General features: G+C 38.5%; 1 protein-coding gene across 1 annotated transcript; it reads left to right on the forward strand.

Annotated features, from left to right (window-relative positions):
- On the forward strand, nucleotides 1-2,510 carry LOC115258801 (uncharacterized). The gene is made up of 3 exons (XM_029859230.2): nucleotides 1-1,108; nucleotides 1,171-1,659; nucleotides 2,013-2,510. Exons 1-3 carry the CDS (start codon nucleotides 138-140, stop codon nucleotides 2,377-2,379), a joined length of 1,827 nt encoding a protein of 608 aa, XP_029715090.2. The 5' UTR covers nucleotides 1-137; the 3' UTR covers nucleotides 2,380-2,510.
- The last annotated feature ends 11,359 nt before the right edge of the window (nucleotides 2,511-13,869 follow it).

Genomic DNA, 13,869 nt, shown 5'->3' on the forward strand with positions numbered 1-13,869 from the left:
GCATATAGGCCTTTTCATGTGACAGATCCGTGCATGCATTTGTTTACAAAGCTTGAACAACAGCTGCTAACAAGAACGTGTCATCTTCATAGAAGAACTGTCAAACGCCAGAACAATCAGCTGATTTAAGACGTCAAATGAAAAGGCCCATTTTAAGGGTGGTATGCATCCTATGCATCGTGTTACGCGCGCAATCTCCGCAATCTCATGACGAAAGACGATATCAAAATCCTTCGTGTTTCGCGGATCTTTCCCCTTTCGTTCAGTTGTTTCCTGTTAAGAACTGTGCTGAAATGTCCCTGAAAGCGGTTCCGGTGTGCACCAACTGTCGTCGATCCAGTGAAGTGTCCATTTCGTGCAGCAAGTGTTTCCAAATCTGCTGTGCCACCTGCTTCAATAAACGGAACGACATATTTAACGTTTCGGCCATGGATATCAATGATGCGGAATCTCGTCCCTGTCCGAAGTGCACTGACAGCGGCAACGGTGGTAGTGGTTCGCCGGCGAACTGTTCCACCGCCATTAAGAGGGAACCGGTGCAGGATGAATCTCCGACAACTACTACTACGGAAACGGCCACGCGTGGGCTCTGCAAGCTTCACCGTAAGGATTGCAAGCTGTATTGCACCCAGTGCAACGAGGCCATCTGCGGGCTGTGTATCGATGAGGGCCAACCGCACGAGCTGCACCACATCGACAACTACTCCATCGTCTACCGAGAGAAGGTAGAGGAAATGAACCGTAAGTTGGACCAGGCGAACAAGCAACTCGAATCCTTGGGTGGGTCCGGTGCCATTTACGGATGGAATCTGAAAATGTTGGAGAAAGAGGAGGCAGCAGTGCTGAAGGAAATCGCAGCCGTGTCGGAGTCGTCCAAATTGAAAGTAACGCGCTTGACGAGCATCCGGAAGGAGCGGCTTCGCGCGCAACTGCAATTTCCGGTGGAACATGGGAAGCTTGTGACCGAGGCAAGGGCCACGGTTAAGAATTCAACCGTGGATGAGTTTATGAAGAATCTGCAGAAGATGGATCAGCTTTGTACGAATCTGGCCTCGGCTCCATCGAAGCACAGTGGTGTTTGCTTGGAGACGGCAGATGACATTGAGTGGTAAGTTGAGTTAGTAGTGCTTGGAAATGATAAGAGGGGCATACATTTTTGTTTTATTCCAGTGAACTGGTGCCGGCGTACAAATTCGGATTGTGCACATCAGTGGGTCTGTTCCGAGCGGGCAACTCCGAAAACAAATACACCCTGACAGCGCCTTACGACGTTGCTTGGCTCGTAACACTTCTGAAGTCGGATAAACTTCAAATCATGATCAGTCCCAGCGATCCCGAATTCCTGAAATTTCCCCACAAGCTGGTGGTGATAATATCACATCCCAGCTCACAGGAAGAAATCCGCGAAACGTTCGATCAAAAGGACAATGTGCAAACATTCGACATTGTCCAAGTGTCCCGACTTGTCCAGCAGGGCTACCAAAAGAACAACAGCGAAGATCTGGTGGTGAAAGTTGGTATTCGTCCTGTGAACGCTACGGTTGAGAAGCAACTGTTGGCCTACCGATACCAACAAGAGAAAGCCAAGAAATCAAGCGCGGAACTTAGTTTGGCTTCAGCCGAGTTGAAGTTGTCTGCCATAACCGGAAAAACGGATTAGTAAGTTGGAATTAAATAGCTCGTGTAAACAAAGATGGTCCATGGTTGTGTACAGCAATACTTTCAGCTCAGGATTACTCTGTTGTTTCCTTCATGTTTTCCCCAGAAAGTTTTTCATAATTTCCTTTGTTAGATATCTTTACTGAAACATTTCATGGGATTTCTCCTTAGTTGAATGTTTTTTGCTAGTTGAATATCAAGACAAGCATTATAGATATACTTCGAAACATTTTTTGTTGCTACTCTCAGAGAAATTTCTCGGTTGAGTGATTTCAATATCTAGTCTTTTACGAAGCACTACGACTCTACATGAACCACAGTTTTAATCACATTAAATCCTAATTTCTTTCCAGCAACCATCACTGCATGTACTTCGTGCAGAAAATGAACAAATTCTCGAAGGGTTGGGACAAGTCTTCGTTGCACATCGTAGACGATTCGGGTAGACAGTGGCGTTTGAATGTGTACCCCAACAACGAGATTGGAGTCTATATCGAGCTTTGCAAAGGTGCACCCACCAAGATAAGCTACTTTGTCGAGCTGAAACATAAGGAGCCTACGAAGACGCTCGTCGGATCTTGCCTGTCAGCGAACGCCAATGTCCACGAGGACTTGGGATGGGAGTGCTTCATAAAATGGAACGCGTTGATGAAGGATGATGGCTTCTATCCGGATGGAATTCTACGCTTCCGGTTCGGAGTACGACCGCTGCCTTTTTGAATGGTATATTGATAGAACTGTTTTTTTTTTAACGCGTTCAGCCTTTATTTCAAAAGTGAATTCGAATACAACGACTTATATTTTAGATTGGAAGATTATTGTTACCGTTATGTATTTTAGAAACACATTTTCGAAAAAAAAAAATGTCCGTAATAAACGATGTAAAGCTAGTTATTAGGTATATGTGAAAGCTCTCTGTGTACTAGGCAGCATCAATCAGTGTTGACATAGGAATAGACACACTTAAGGACGAACGTCTTGTACCAGTTCAACGTTGCACCAGAACTTCAAATGCACAACATCACAATTAGGATAACACGTAATCAACAAAAGTACGCAGCAATACTCGGTTTGCGACTGCCTGTCGCTATCCTTGATCACGCCCAATGCTCGCCAGTTAATGCTCAATCTGGTCCGCTCATCGTGCTTTCTGCGCTCCACGCCTTCTTGTGCCAACTGGATCAGTGTAGAGAACATCAACTTTGCAGATTTGTAGTCCGACATTCTTGCAACATGCCCTGCGCACCATATCCTTCCGGCCTTGGACATTTTCTAGATGCTGGCTTTGCCGTATAGAGCAGCGGCGGCAAAAAAAATCATGCCCCGGTTTGTCGCATTACACCTTCCAAAGCGATGGCGAAGACTCCGTCACCTTCTCGTGGTCCCCGACGAGATTCGAATAAACTGGTTACTTCATATCCCTGTTGTATACCCAAGTAACCACGAAGCCGTATATAAGTGCATCAATTTTGCCATATATTTATATTTAAAATTGTGCAGCATTATATAGCTGCATTACTTTAAAGACCTCATTAAAGCAATATTAAAGTCGAAAAGGGCCCTACTAAAATCAAATTAGTGCCACATATTGCAGCACGTTGACAGCCATTGCTAAAGTGACATAAATGCATGTGCTGTACATTTGCATTTGCACATGCTTAATACGTGCAACACGAAAAACCAAAACAAAAATCTATTTTTAGCACCATTTCGTTATCGACGGCACTGATGCCCCCACACATGAATGTTTTATTGAGGGATTTGCACAAAAGTGCACGCGGCCTATCGCTTCCGAAAGGTACAGCCGCGGTTTTCACTCCCAGTTTACTTCATCCTTATGGGGAATAACATTGCGGCGTTTCCTACGGTGCGGCTGTTCCTTTCGAAAACGATAGACCGCGTGAACTTTTGTGCAAAGCCCCTTTTTGAAACATTTCAACGACCGCGCGGTGTTTACGTTTCAAGAAATCTGACAATAACCATCATTTTTTTTGTTGCCGGGTCGGGAGTATAGACACTATAGATTCCATAGACTCGCGGAGACATGGTTGAGCAATACGATTTTAGTGTGTTTTTCCGTGAATTTAGAGTGTACCGAGCGAATATGACGTCACGCAATCCATTGTCGCTATTGAAATCGTGACGTCATGCTCGTTTGGCTACACGAACTGACAGTTCGTTTGGCTACAGTTGTCTTCGCCTTCGCGAGTCTATGGAATCTATAGTGTCTATAGTCGGGAGTCGAACCAGAAGTGTTGAAGACCGCTAGATGAGTTCCATACGTGCTGGCGCCTCGGGCCGTTTCTGCTACAGTAAAAACAACAGATATTTCATTAACTAAAAGGGAACTGTTCTTCTGTCTCGATCATTGCAGTAGAAGGCAAAATGACTATGTCATATGTAATAGAATACAGTATTCTTTATCACATTCTGATAAATTACCGATAAATACATAATGCATTTTAGAAGATATTTAATCAATATAAGAAAATTAAAACCTCGTTTAAAACACCCTTCGCACACTGCTCATATGCTTATTGTGATTTTCATCATTATTGGCATGTGATAGCAGCCTACAGAATAGGTCATCTCTAAAAAGGTTTAGCTGTCGTTGATCGGTGGCTCAAACGGGGATTAAGTTGATCGGGAGTCGAATCAGAAATGTTGAAGACCGCTAGAGTTGACCGTAAAGTTGTTCAATCTTCTTGATTTCATTTGTTTACAATTAGAGTCAAGCTTTTATAATTGTATTGTTAGAGCAAACTTTGCTAGTTTGTACATTGCATTTATTCAGTTTTTAAAGTGTTGAGTTATTGAATTATCTTATATCACCTTTTAATGAACCCTAATGTAAAGAAAAATGCAATGCATCATTACATTGATAATGCCAATCTAAAGGATTATTGCATGACAAGTGTGGAATTACTGCATTTAGCATTGCAAAGGTTGATATTCAGTCTAATTCGTGCAATGATATAATGCTTGTGGTTTCTTGGGTACCGTCTTGAAGTCGATGAACAGGTGATGCGTTGGGCCCTGGTATTCGCGTCATTTCTGGAGGTTTTGCCTTTACGGTGAAGATCTGCTCCGTTGTCAACCGGCCGTGGAAGAGGCCGGCTTGATAACTTCCCACGAATTCATTCGTTCTAGGTGACATACGACGGAAGAAGATCTGGGATAGCACTTTAGTTCCATTCCTTCGCACTCCGCTTCTTACGCTGTTTCCGTTTCTGTTTGTATCGTTCCATGCTGCAGCATTATCATCCGTGATGCAATCTTTTATGCCCCCCAAAATCGCTAGGCATTCCTCATCGAACCATTCGTTCCGCGTACTCGATAGTGCTCTCGGATGCGTCTTTCATGGCTGCTTTAACCGTACCGTGCCATGTCCTAATACCGTGACGCTAAGGATGCTCTTCACTTCAAAGAGCCCTGTAAAAATCAATAATCCATGTTTCTTGATTTTTCAAACGCTATATTATTGTTTATTGTGTATATTATGCATAATAAATATGATTAATGGAATTCCAAATGTTTAATCCATTGTTAAAATCAAAATTGTAAAACATGGCATTATTCCTAATACCGTTTCACGTAAAAAAATCTAATTATTTTTTATATAAGAAACGGCTTTTAAAATTCATAACACACGATTTATGTTTCTCATAACCTTACCTTATTTCCTGTATTAGTATACCTTATTGATGGTATAACAAAAACTTATACATTTTATTTCTTATGTCTAATGGCAAAAAAGTATTAGGTTTGTCTAATACTTTTGTTGTGTTTTGGTTTTGAAAACAATTTCAATGGCGGAGGACAGCGTGGAGAGCCGTGCGGAGACGCGGTGCACTTTTTTCGTTTTCGTCTTTAGTTGTGAAGGAAGTCTCGTGGAGTCAAATAGGTAAGATTAATGCTTTTGTTCTATGTACTTTTAAGTTTAATTTCATTTTCCCATGAACCATAGGAATGAGGATGCTCGCAAATCCCAGAGAAATTTTCGACGATTGTAGATTCTAACGTTGGAGCACAGGTTGGAGGTTACATAAAATGGACACTGTTCCTTGGACAGCCATACTCACGGACAAGCGGCACCTGATTTCAAAACAGCTGTGAGAAAAGAATATTACCTACTTTTTGTGTTGAGAATAAAATTAAGGCTTCTTATAATGAAGAGAAAATCTTCCATTTGTATTCATTATTTATAAATCAAATTGTAATATCGGGAAATTAAAGAAAAAAAAAGAAGAAGAAAGCCAATATTTAATCAAAATAAGTCCTTATATGTTCCATAACATGTGCCTTATGAATAGTATAACAAATCTTATACTCTTCATAATTAATAGCTTATGACTGGTATAAGATAACCTTATACTTTTGAAAATAAGCGCCTAATACTTTCGATTAGATTTCCGTATAGTTTATATTAAAAATACTAAATGGCAAAAATGTATAACATTTTCTTATACATTCAATAAGGAAATTTCTTTTCGTGATGTGACCCGCATACATTCGTGGTCCTTTGAATCATCACTATATCAATCATACTAAGTTCATACTTAAAAGAACCTGTGCGTCAAACGTTGCCTAGAAGTTTGTGCAATTGATTCATAAAGTAAAAAGTATCAATAATATTTTCAGTTAGCAAGTTTTACCCGAAACACGGTATTTGGAACACAAAAGGAACCATGCCCTAATACCGTGTATTGGTACTTTGCACTCACATCCTGTAAATATTTTTAATTGCTTGTTTTTGTAAATATGTGCCAATTTAATCACGCCTAACTTGAGAAGGTTTAATATGCTAATGATTGAACTAGTTACTCAGTTTAAAAAATAATACACTTTGTAAAATATTTGAGTTTTTTGTCAAATACACGGTATTAGGAGGCCTCCTGCTTGGTTAATTTAAATGCAGGAAAATTATAAGATCAACATTTGGTTTACTTTTTTGTGTTTTGTTTGATTTTTATATTTTGTTTTTTCATTACTAATACACCATTTGTTTCAGTGATATTTGTTAAATTTTAACTTTAATATAATAATGATTTGTTTCAGCCCTGTTCAGGTAAAAGCTGTAATTGTAATGAAGGTCAATTAAAATTCAATATACCATAAAAACAATATTTATTATTTCAGGTAAAATCAGGTAATTGGTCAACTATAATCATTGATCAACTATGTATATAGGGTGCGGGCACCGGTTTTGGCCAGTCTAAGGGAAATCATTTTTATAAAAATAACCAATAATCCTATGAAAACAACCAATGCGTCAAAAGAAAGGTTTCAATCTATATTTTGAAGGAAAAATGCAGAAATCATGCCAATACTTGATTTTTGTATTAAAAGTGGCACTGGCCAATATAGAAGCTCTGCCGCAGTTTTGGCCATATTCTTAAGTTTGGTTTCTATTTTGGCCAATCACGTGTATTTCTTATGGGAGTGGCCAAATTAGAAGCACCCTGGCCAAAATAGATATATGGGAGCAGATTTTTTAAGGAAATATATTTTTTTTTTCCAGTTTTTAATCAAAATGTGTGGTTTTCACAGCTGTAATCATCATATTGTATTAGGATCTACTAGTAAAAAATAAATTTACGCCGATTTAGATCGCAACAGGCTCAATACTGCACTATGGCCAAAACTCCGGACTGGCCAAAACTGAAGCTTCTACCCTATACCTATAATAAATTATATTTAAATTACATGAAACCTGGGATTTTGCGTGGGGTAGCCTAAGGAAGCTAAATGAACTGGTTTCTGGGCAAATGTTCGTGGGGTAGCCAGACTTTGTCACGAGATAAGAACCATCGTGTTGTCTTCCGAAGGTTTCCAGTGAATTTAGCTTACCATGCTACAACAAACCATCAGGTAGATTATTCCCTTCTGGTATGACTCTGCAGCCTTACTGCAGACTACCTTGAGTCAGGGATGGGAACACTCACTTGCTATTTTATCAGTTCAGCAACGTGCAATCAAGAAACGATGTATGGACGACTTTTGTGTTGCGGTTTTGTCTAAAAGCTTGCCGAATAGAGTAGGGGTCGCACACGCATACCGAAGTCGAGACGGAGCTGTGAAAGCGACTCTACACGAAGTGAGTGCAATTTACATTCACCTCGTGGAGAGTTGCTTTCGCAGCTCTCTCACGACTTCGGTATAGATGTGCGACCCCTAGTTTATTCGGCAAACTTTTAGACAAAACCACAAGGCAAAATTCGTCCATACATCGTTTCTTGATTGCCCGTTGCTGAACTGATAAAATAGCAAGTGAGTGTATCCATTAGAGTGGGTCAACGTTGTATGGGAAAATTCAAATTTGATCCTATCATTCCGGAACAAAGTTTTTTCGATGCTTCTCATGGGCAAAAGCAACTGTGCAAAATTTGGGCGCGATTGGTAGCGTCCCTGCATTCCGCATTGCACTTGAAATTTGTATGGAGTTTTACATAGGAAAACCTTCGTTTTAGCATTTTTCTCCTGAGAGGCCCAACTTTGTCTTGAACTGTGTAACCAACGATGTAAGTATAGCCAAGGGGATGCTGATAAACTTTGCCGAAAAGTGTAAGGTACTAGAGTGGTTCTGAAAAAAGTTATTAATGTTCAAAGTTTGATACCTCTGTGAAACCACTAAAAATCACTTTTTCTGCCAACACTGCTGGTGCTTAAAAGGATCAGTTCATCCTTGCTTTTCATTCTGACATTTCATGGAATAACAACCCCCGTTTTCATCAACAAACACCGGTGCTCACGGTGCTTCATTTACCGTTATTATAAAATAAAATATACCATCAAAACCTGAAACGCCATTCTCTTTATTTATCTATCCTACACCTCTGGACAAATTTTTAAAATCATCGTTGGGCGAAATTTTGAGTTACGCCCTTTTAAAGGGCCTAACCTCTAAAAAATCGAGTTTTCTATAGAATAAGACCACATTTCATAACAGAATCATGAATTAAAGGGATCAATAACAGAAATTATCATGAACAACATTGAAATTTGGTAGTATGCATCCATATGAATATCCCTGGAGTGCATTTTGTATCAAAATTTGTCATTACGTCAATATACGGTAGAAGTTCTTAGGACCTATAGAAAGCAAACATTACATTGCCCGAATAAAAATTTACATTAGCCTGACGTTAAATTTCGATGTATACATCAACATCAAGGTTTGATGTACTTCTGATGTTGAACATTAGAAAACATTACGATTCAGATGTGTTTATGCAAGGTAACATAATGTAAACATCAGGAAATCAAATGTTTTTTTGATGTCAAGCATATAATCCGAAACATCAAAATCTGACGTTTTCAAATGTTTTTTGATGTGCAAAAACATAAAACTCAAACGTGTTTCTATTGTATGTTGATGTAAAATAACAATAGATTTAGACGTTTTCAGATGTTTTATGATGTGCAAAAACATTAGATTCAAACTTTTTTTATGTATGTAGATGTAAAAAACATTAGAATCATACGTTTGCTGATGTATATTGATGTAAATTAAGACATCAGATTTAGATGTTTTCAGATGTTTTATGGTGTGCAATACATTAGATTCAAACGTATTTCTGATGTATGTTGATATAAAAAACATTCGATTTAGACGTTTCCCGATGTATGTTGACGTCAATTCGGACATTTGTTTTAGACGTTTTTAGATGTTTTATGACGTGCAAATACATTAGATTCGAACGTACTTCTGATGTATGTTGATGTTAAAAACATTAGATTTAGACGTTTCCTGATGTATGTTGACGTCAATTCGGACATTTGTTCTAGACGTTTTTAGATGTTTTATGATGTGCAAATACATTAGATTCAAACGTATTTCTGATGTATGTTGATGTAAAAACATTAGATTCAGGCGTTCCCTGATGTATGTTGACGTTAATTCAGACATTAATTTAAAACGTTTTTAGATGTTATATGATGTGCAAATAGATTAGATTCAAACGTATTTCTGATGTATGTTGATGTAAAAACATTAGATTCAGACCTTTTCTCACGTTCTTTGATGTACATAACCATTTGATACCAAGATTGATACTCATATTTGCAAAAAAAAACATAATATTTGCACGTTTTCTGATGTTTCTAGATTACTCCAAATACCACAATTATAGTGCGATTGATAGATATTAATAGATTGAAGTTATATTCTTAAATAATCGTTTTCCTTTCGAAAGTCCGTCTAGAATGTCTTAGTTATGCATACATTTTGATAATAGCAATAGCTCCCGTGCCCCATCAGTCAGTTAACTGACCTCAGCTTACCTAACATCATATGTGGCAACTCTTTAAGCGACATATTGGAACTGGTGCCGAGACCGCGAAGAGTCGTTAGACCACTGATGTAGGCGCCAAATCATGGGTGACGAATTTTACGGCGTGCTTGATCAAATTTGTAGCATTTTACACATTCTATTGGACAACAAAAGAAATTCGAATAGTTAATAACAACTTCTCATCAATATACCTATTGTCTACACCTCTAACTACATAGCACATTACCTTACTTCCGAAATGATAGATTGAAGTTATATTCTTAAATACTCGTTTTCCTTTCGATAGTCCGTCTAGAATGTCTTAGTAATGCATACATTTTGATCATAGCAATAGCTCCCGCGCCCCATCAGTCAGTTAATTGACCTCAGCTTACCTAACATCATATGTGGCAACTCTTTAAGCGACATATTGGAACTAGTGCCGAGACCGCGAAGACTCGTTAGACCACTGATGTAGGCGCCAAATCATGGGTGACGAATTTTACGGCGTGCTTGATCAAATTTGTAGCATTTTACACATTCTATTGGACAACAAAAGAAATTCGAATAGTTAATAACAACTTCTCATAAATACACCTTCAACTGTCTACACCTCTAACTACTTAGAACAGAACCTACTTCTGACACTATGTTCACCGTATACACACAGATTTATATTTTTCCAATTCCTGCCAGGGTTCCGGTCGCACTTACGGCATACCGAGCGGGAACAAACGTTGAAGCCGGTGTGCAAGTAAAATCAGTACTTCCATAGAAATCATGCCTCAAGCAACCTAATTCGATGTAGATTATTGTTTACGGCTGAAAAAGAAAGCGGAACAGGATGAATTTAACTTATGTCGTTTTCGTTTTTGCGGCGGTGCTATTGTCGTCGCGGTTGAAACCCGAAGTTTCCCCACACCCGACAATCGAATTTTCTCAAAATCTATACGTGAAACCTAACGTCGGACGTAGTGCGCTGGACAGCGGACCTGGCCCTCTATCCAGCGCACTGTGCCCGACGTACGTCCGACACACGGTTTAGGAGAAACATCGATTTTCGCGTGTCAAAAATTCCGATTTTCAACTGCACACCGGTGCAGCACTTTTTCTGCACCGCGCATGATAGTGTAGCACTCAAAAAATCGGGAGTGTAGCTGGTGCACACCGTGTCCACCAATCAGCGTTTGCAAAGTTGTCAATATTTTGGTGTTTATACACGCAATGCAATTGCACCGAAAATGTTCGTTTATTTAGCGAAAAGTGTAGCATGAAGCGGTGTAGCACCGCCGCAAAAATGAAAACGTCATTAAAAACTTACCGTACTTACTAGCTGTGATTAAAACTCTTTCCACTAAAGCTCCCGTGATAATTCCCTTCACTGATGACATGTGTTTTATGACAGTATGACAGATGCACTTTTTCCGAATCTCGGCAAAGTAAACCGCGTTTGCCGATTACTGTGTGCAAAACAAAATGTAAAATTTCGGCGAATTGCTGAATGTTTTACCGGCCAGGTTCGTTAAGGTTGAAGAATTAGTCATTGAAATAATCGTCATCATTGAAAATTCGAAAGCAGTTTTCTCGTTCAAAACTGAAATTTCCGCAGTGAAAATGTATTCACTCTATTGCGGCTGATGATTGGAGTACAGTGAACACATTTTCACTGCAGAAATTTCAGTTTTGAACGAGAAAACTGCTTTCAAATTTTCAATGATGACGATTATGTCAATGACGAATCCTTTAACCTTAATTTGAGTCACCGAGATCAAATCTTACGACTAACGAACAACGATTACGATTTTTAGAAAAAGCAGCGAAAGTATAATTTTGAAAGGTGGTAATTCATCTAATCGCACAGTACAGTATTCCCTAATCTAGGGAATTTAAATTAGAATTATTTTCCTAAATGCTCAGGCCTCCAAGTCTGATACAAGCTTCAAAATACTCTTTATATCTGTTAGAAGTTTAATAAGTGGGTTTCAATCACTCGCAATCTTCAAAATATGTTTAGGCGGTTGTGGGGCAAGATGGCCACCCTAAGCTTAGGCGCCTTGAGAGCATACAGTGTCATTAGAATTTTGCTATTTAACACTCTTTCCCTTCGTTTCATGTCTTTTCTATCTTCTTAACACAAAAAAAGCATTTTATTTTGCACTACGAGTGTAAAATAAATTCATTTGAAAAATGCTACTTCCGACATCGATTTTTTGCCATATGGGGCAAGATGGCCACAGAGCTTTTTACAATTAGTGTTCTTCAATCCCTTAGCAACGTTTAATTAACCATGGTCGAATCATCCACAACGCTTTAGCTGCTAGTACACAGGGTCAAATATTTGTCCGAAAAGAAACCAATGCTCAAACATCTTGTTTGACTCGATCAAATTTTCATCAGTGTCAAACTGATGTTGTTTCTTGAGTTCTTTCTTTGTCAAATATTTGACCCTGTGTACTACTGGCCTTTGCCTACAGATGGTGTGGTATTTGCCAACATTTTCTATATGATAATGTTTGAAATAAAATTGATAGAAATTTCTTTGAATATATTCTATGATTTGGTCTATTTTTCCAGCAAATTTGTTTCTCTCGAAACGATTTATCTGCAATACATTACTACTCTTTTCATGCATTATACCGGGGGGAGCGACACTAGTTTTGCCAAGCCGAAAAACTCCAAAAAAAGCCGATAAAAATAAAAAAAACCGGTAAAACCCGCGAAACTTTTGCAGGTTTTAGCGACTTTGGGCTTTTTTCAGCTTTTTTTGAGGTTTTTTGGCTTGGCAAAACTAGTGTCGCTCCCCCTGCATTATACTGTAATTCAACGTCTTGTAACGAATCCTCTTATGGCGGTTTTACCCTTGGTTTTAGCTATGAATTTCTATCCCTGCGCCAAAATATTCAATGAAACCAACTACCGTTCAGAAGCCAATAACTTCAAAGTTGTTCTGAGGTATCATCTCCATCGCAGTTAATTTTAACTGCTCCAACTAATATACATAAAAAGGAAATTTTCTGTGGTTTTGCAGTAGGGGTAGGCGGGCAGAATGGACACCCTCAAAATTTTGAAATATGCAAACTCTTTTGAACTTTTAATGAATGGAGAATATAGTCCATTTATCTAAAACGTAGTTTCAGGAGAGAAACATTCGAAATTAAAATTATACTTGATTTTACACAAAAAAGTTGCGTCCCTCGTTTTTATGCATGGAAATTATAATTTTCACACCATCTGAAATAAGATTTAGTGAGTAATTTATTGCAGGCCGATTAAAACCTGATATTTCTAGAACACATGCAAGTAGTTTTGCTGTATCTATATGCTCAACATGTTTATATTTTCTTTTATTTATATCACTTGAAAAATCTTCTGCTACCGGGGCAAAATGGACAGTCACCTTTTTGAGAGAAGCGCCAAGGAAAAAATATAACCTAAATCACAAACCTACCAAATTCTTCGATTTCAGTATATTTTTGCAATTGCCTCTTTTTATTTATTTTTTATTTAGCAAAACAGAGTAGTCTACTGCTTGAATTGCTTTTGAATGATTCATATTTAATCTTGGAATGTTTACATTGGCAGAAGCGAGATAAAGAGGTGCTATTTTTATTGTTTGTTTATGATGGAACAAATGTAAAAATCGGAAAAAGGCAACAACACTGTTGTTGCACTCGATGATTGTTAGCTATCGAAAAATAAGTGCTGAAATAGGAGTGATACATGGAATCACCTTAAGCCGTATAATATTCTTTACATCATCAAGATAATTATACGGCTTAAACTGATGAGATTTTCGCACTTGGGCCAGCGCTTTCGCTAGAAATGCAATTTAATCATTTTGGAGTTGTCCCACTTTAGCTCCAAAATGAGTGAATTTTCTGACCGTGCATAAATGGGGCAAACCCCCCCCCCCCGCATTTTCCCTTTTCCTTGCTAC

The sequence above is a fragment of the Aedes albopictus genome, chromosome 2 (genome assembly GCF_035046485.1).
Source record: "Aedes albopictus strain Foshan chromosome 2, AalbF5, whole genome shotgun sequence".
Lineage (NCBI taxonomy): Eukaryota > Metazoa > Arthropoda > Insecta > Diptera > Culicidae > Aedes > Aedes albopictus.

Coding starts and splice junctions, on each gene's coding strand:
- LOC115258801 (XM_029859230.2), top strand. CDS start 138: ATGAAAAGGCCCATTTTAAGGGTGGTATGCATCCTATGCATCGTGTTA. Junction 1,109..1,170: donor ACGGCAGATGACATTGAGTG/GTAAGTTGAGTT, acceptor GTTTTATTCCAG/TGAACTGGTGCCGGCGTACA. Junction 1,660..2,012: donor ATAACCGGAAAAACGGATTA/GTAAGTTGGAAT, acceptor ATTTCTTTCCAG/CAACCATCACTGCATGTACT.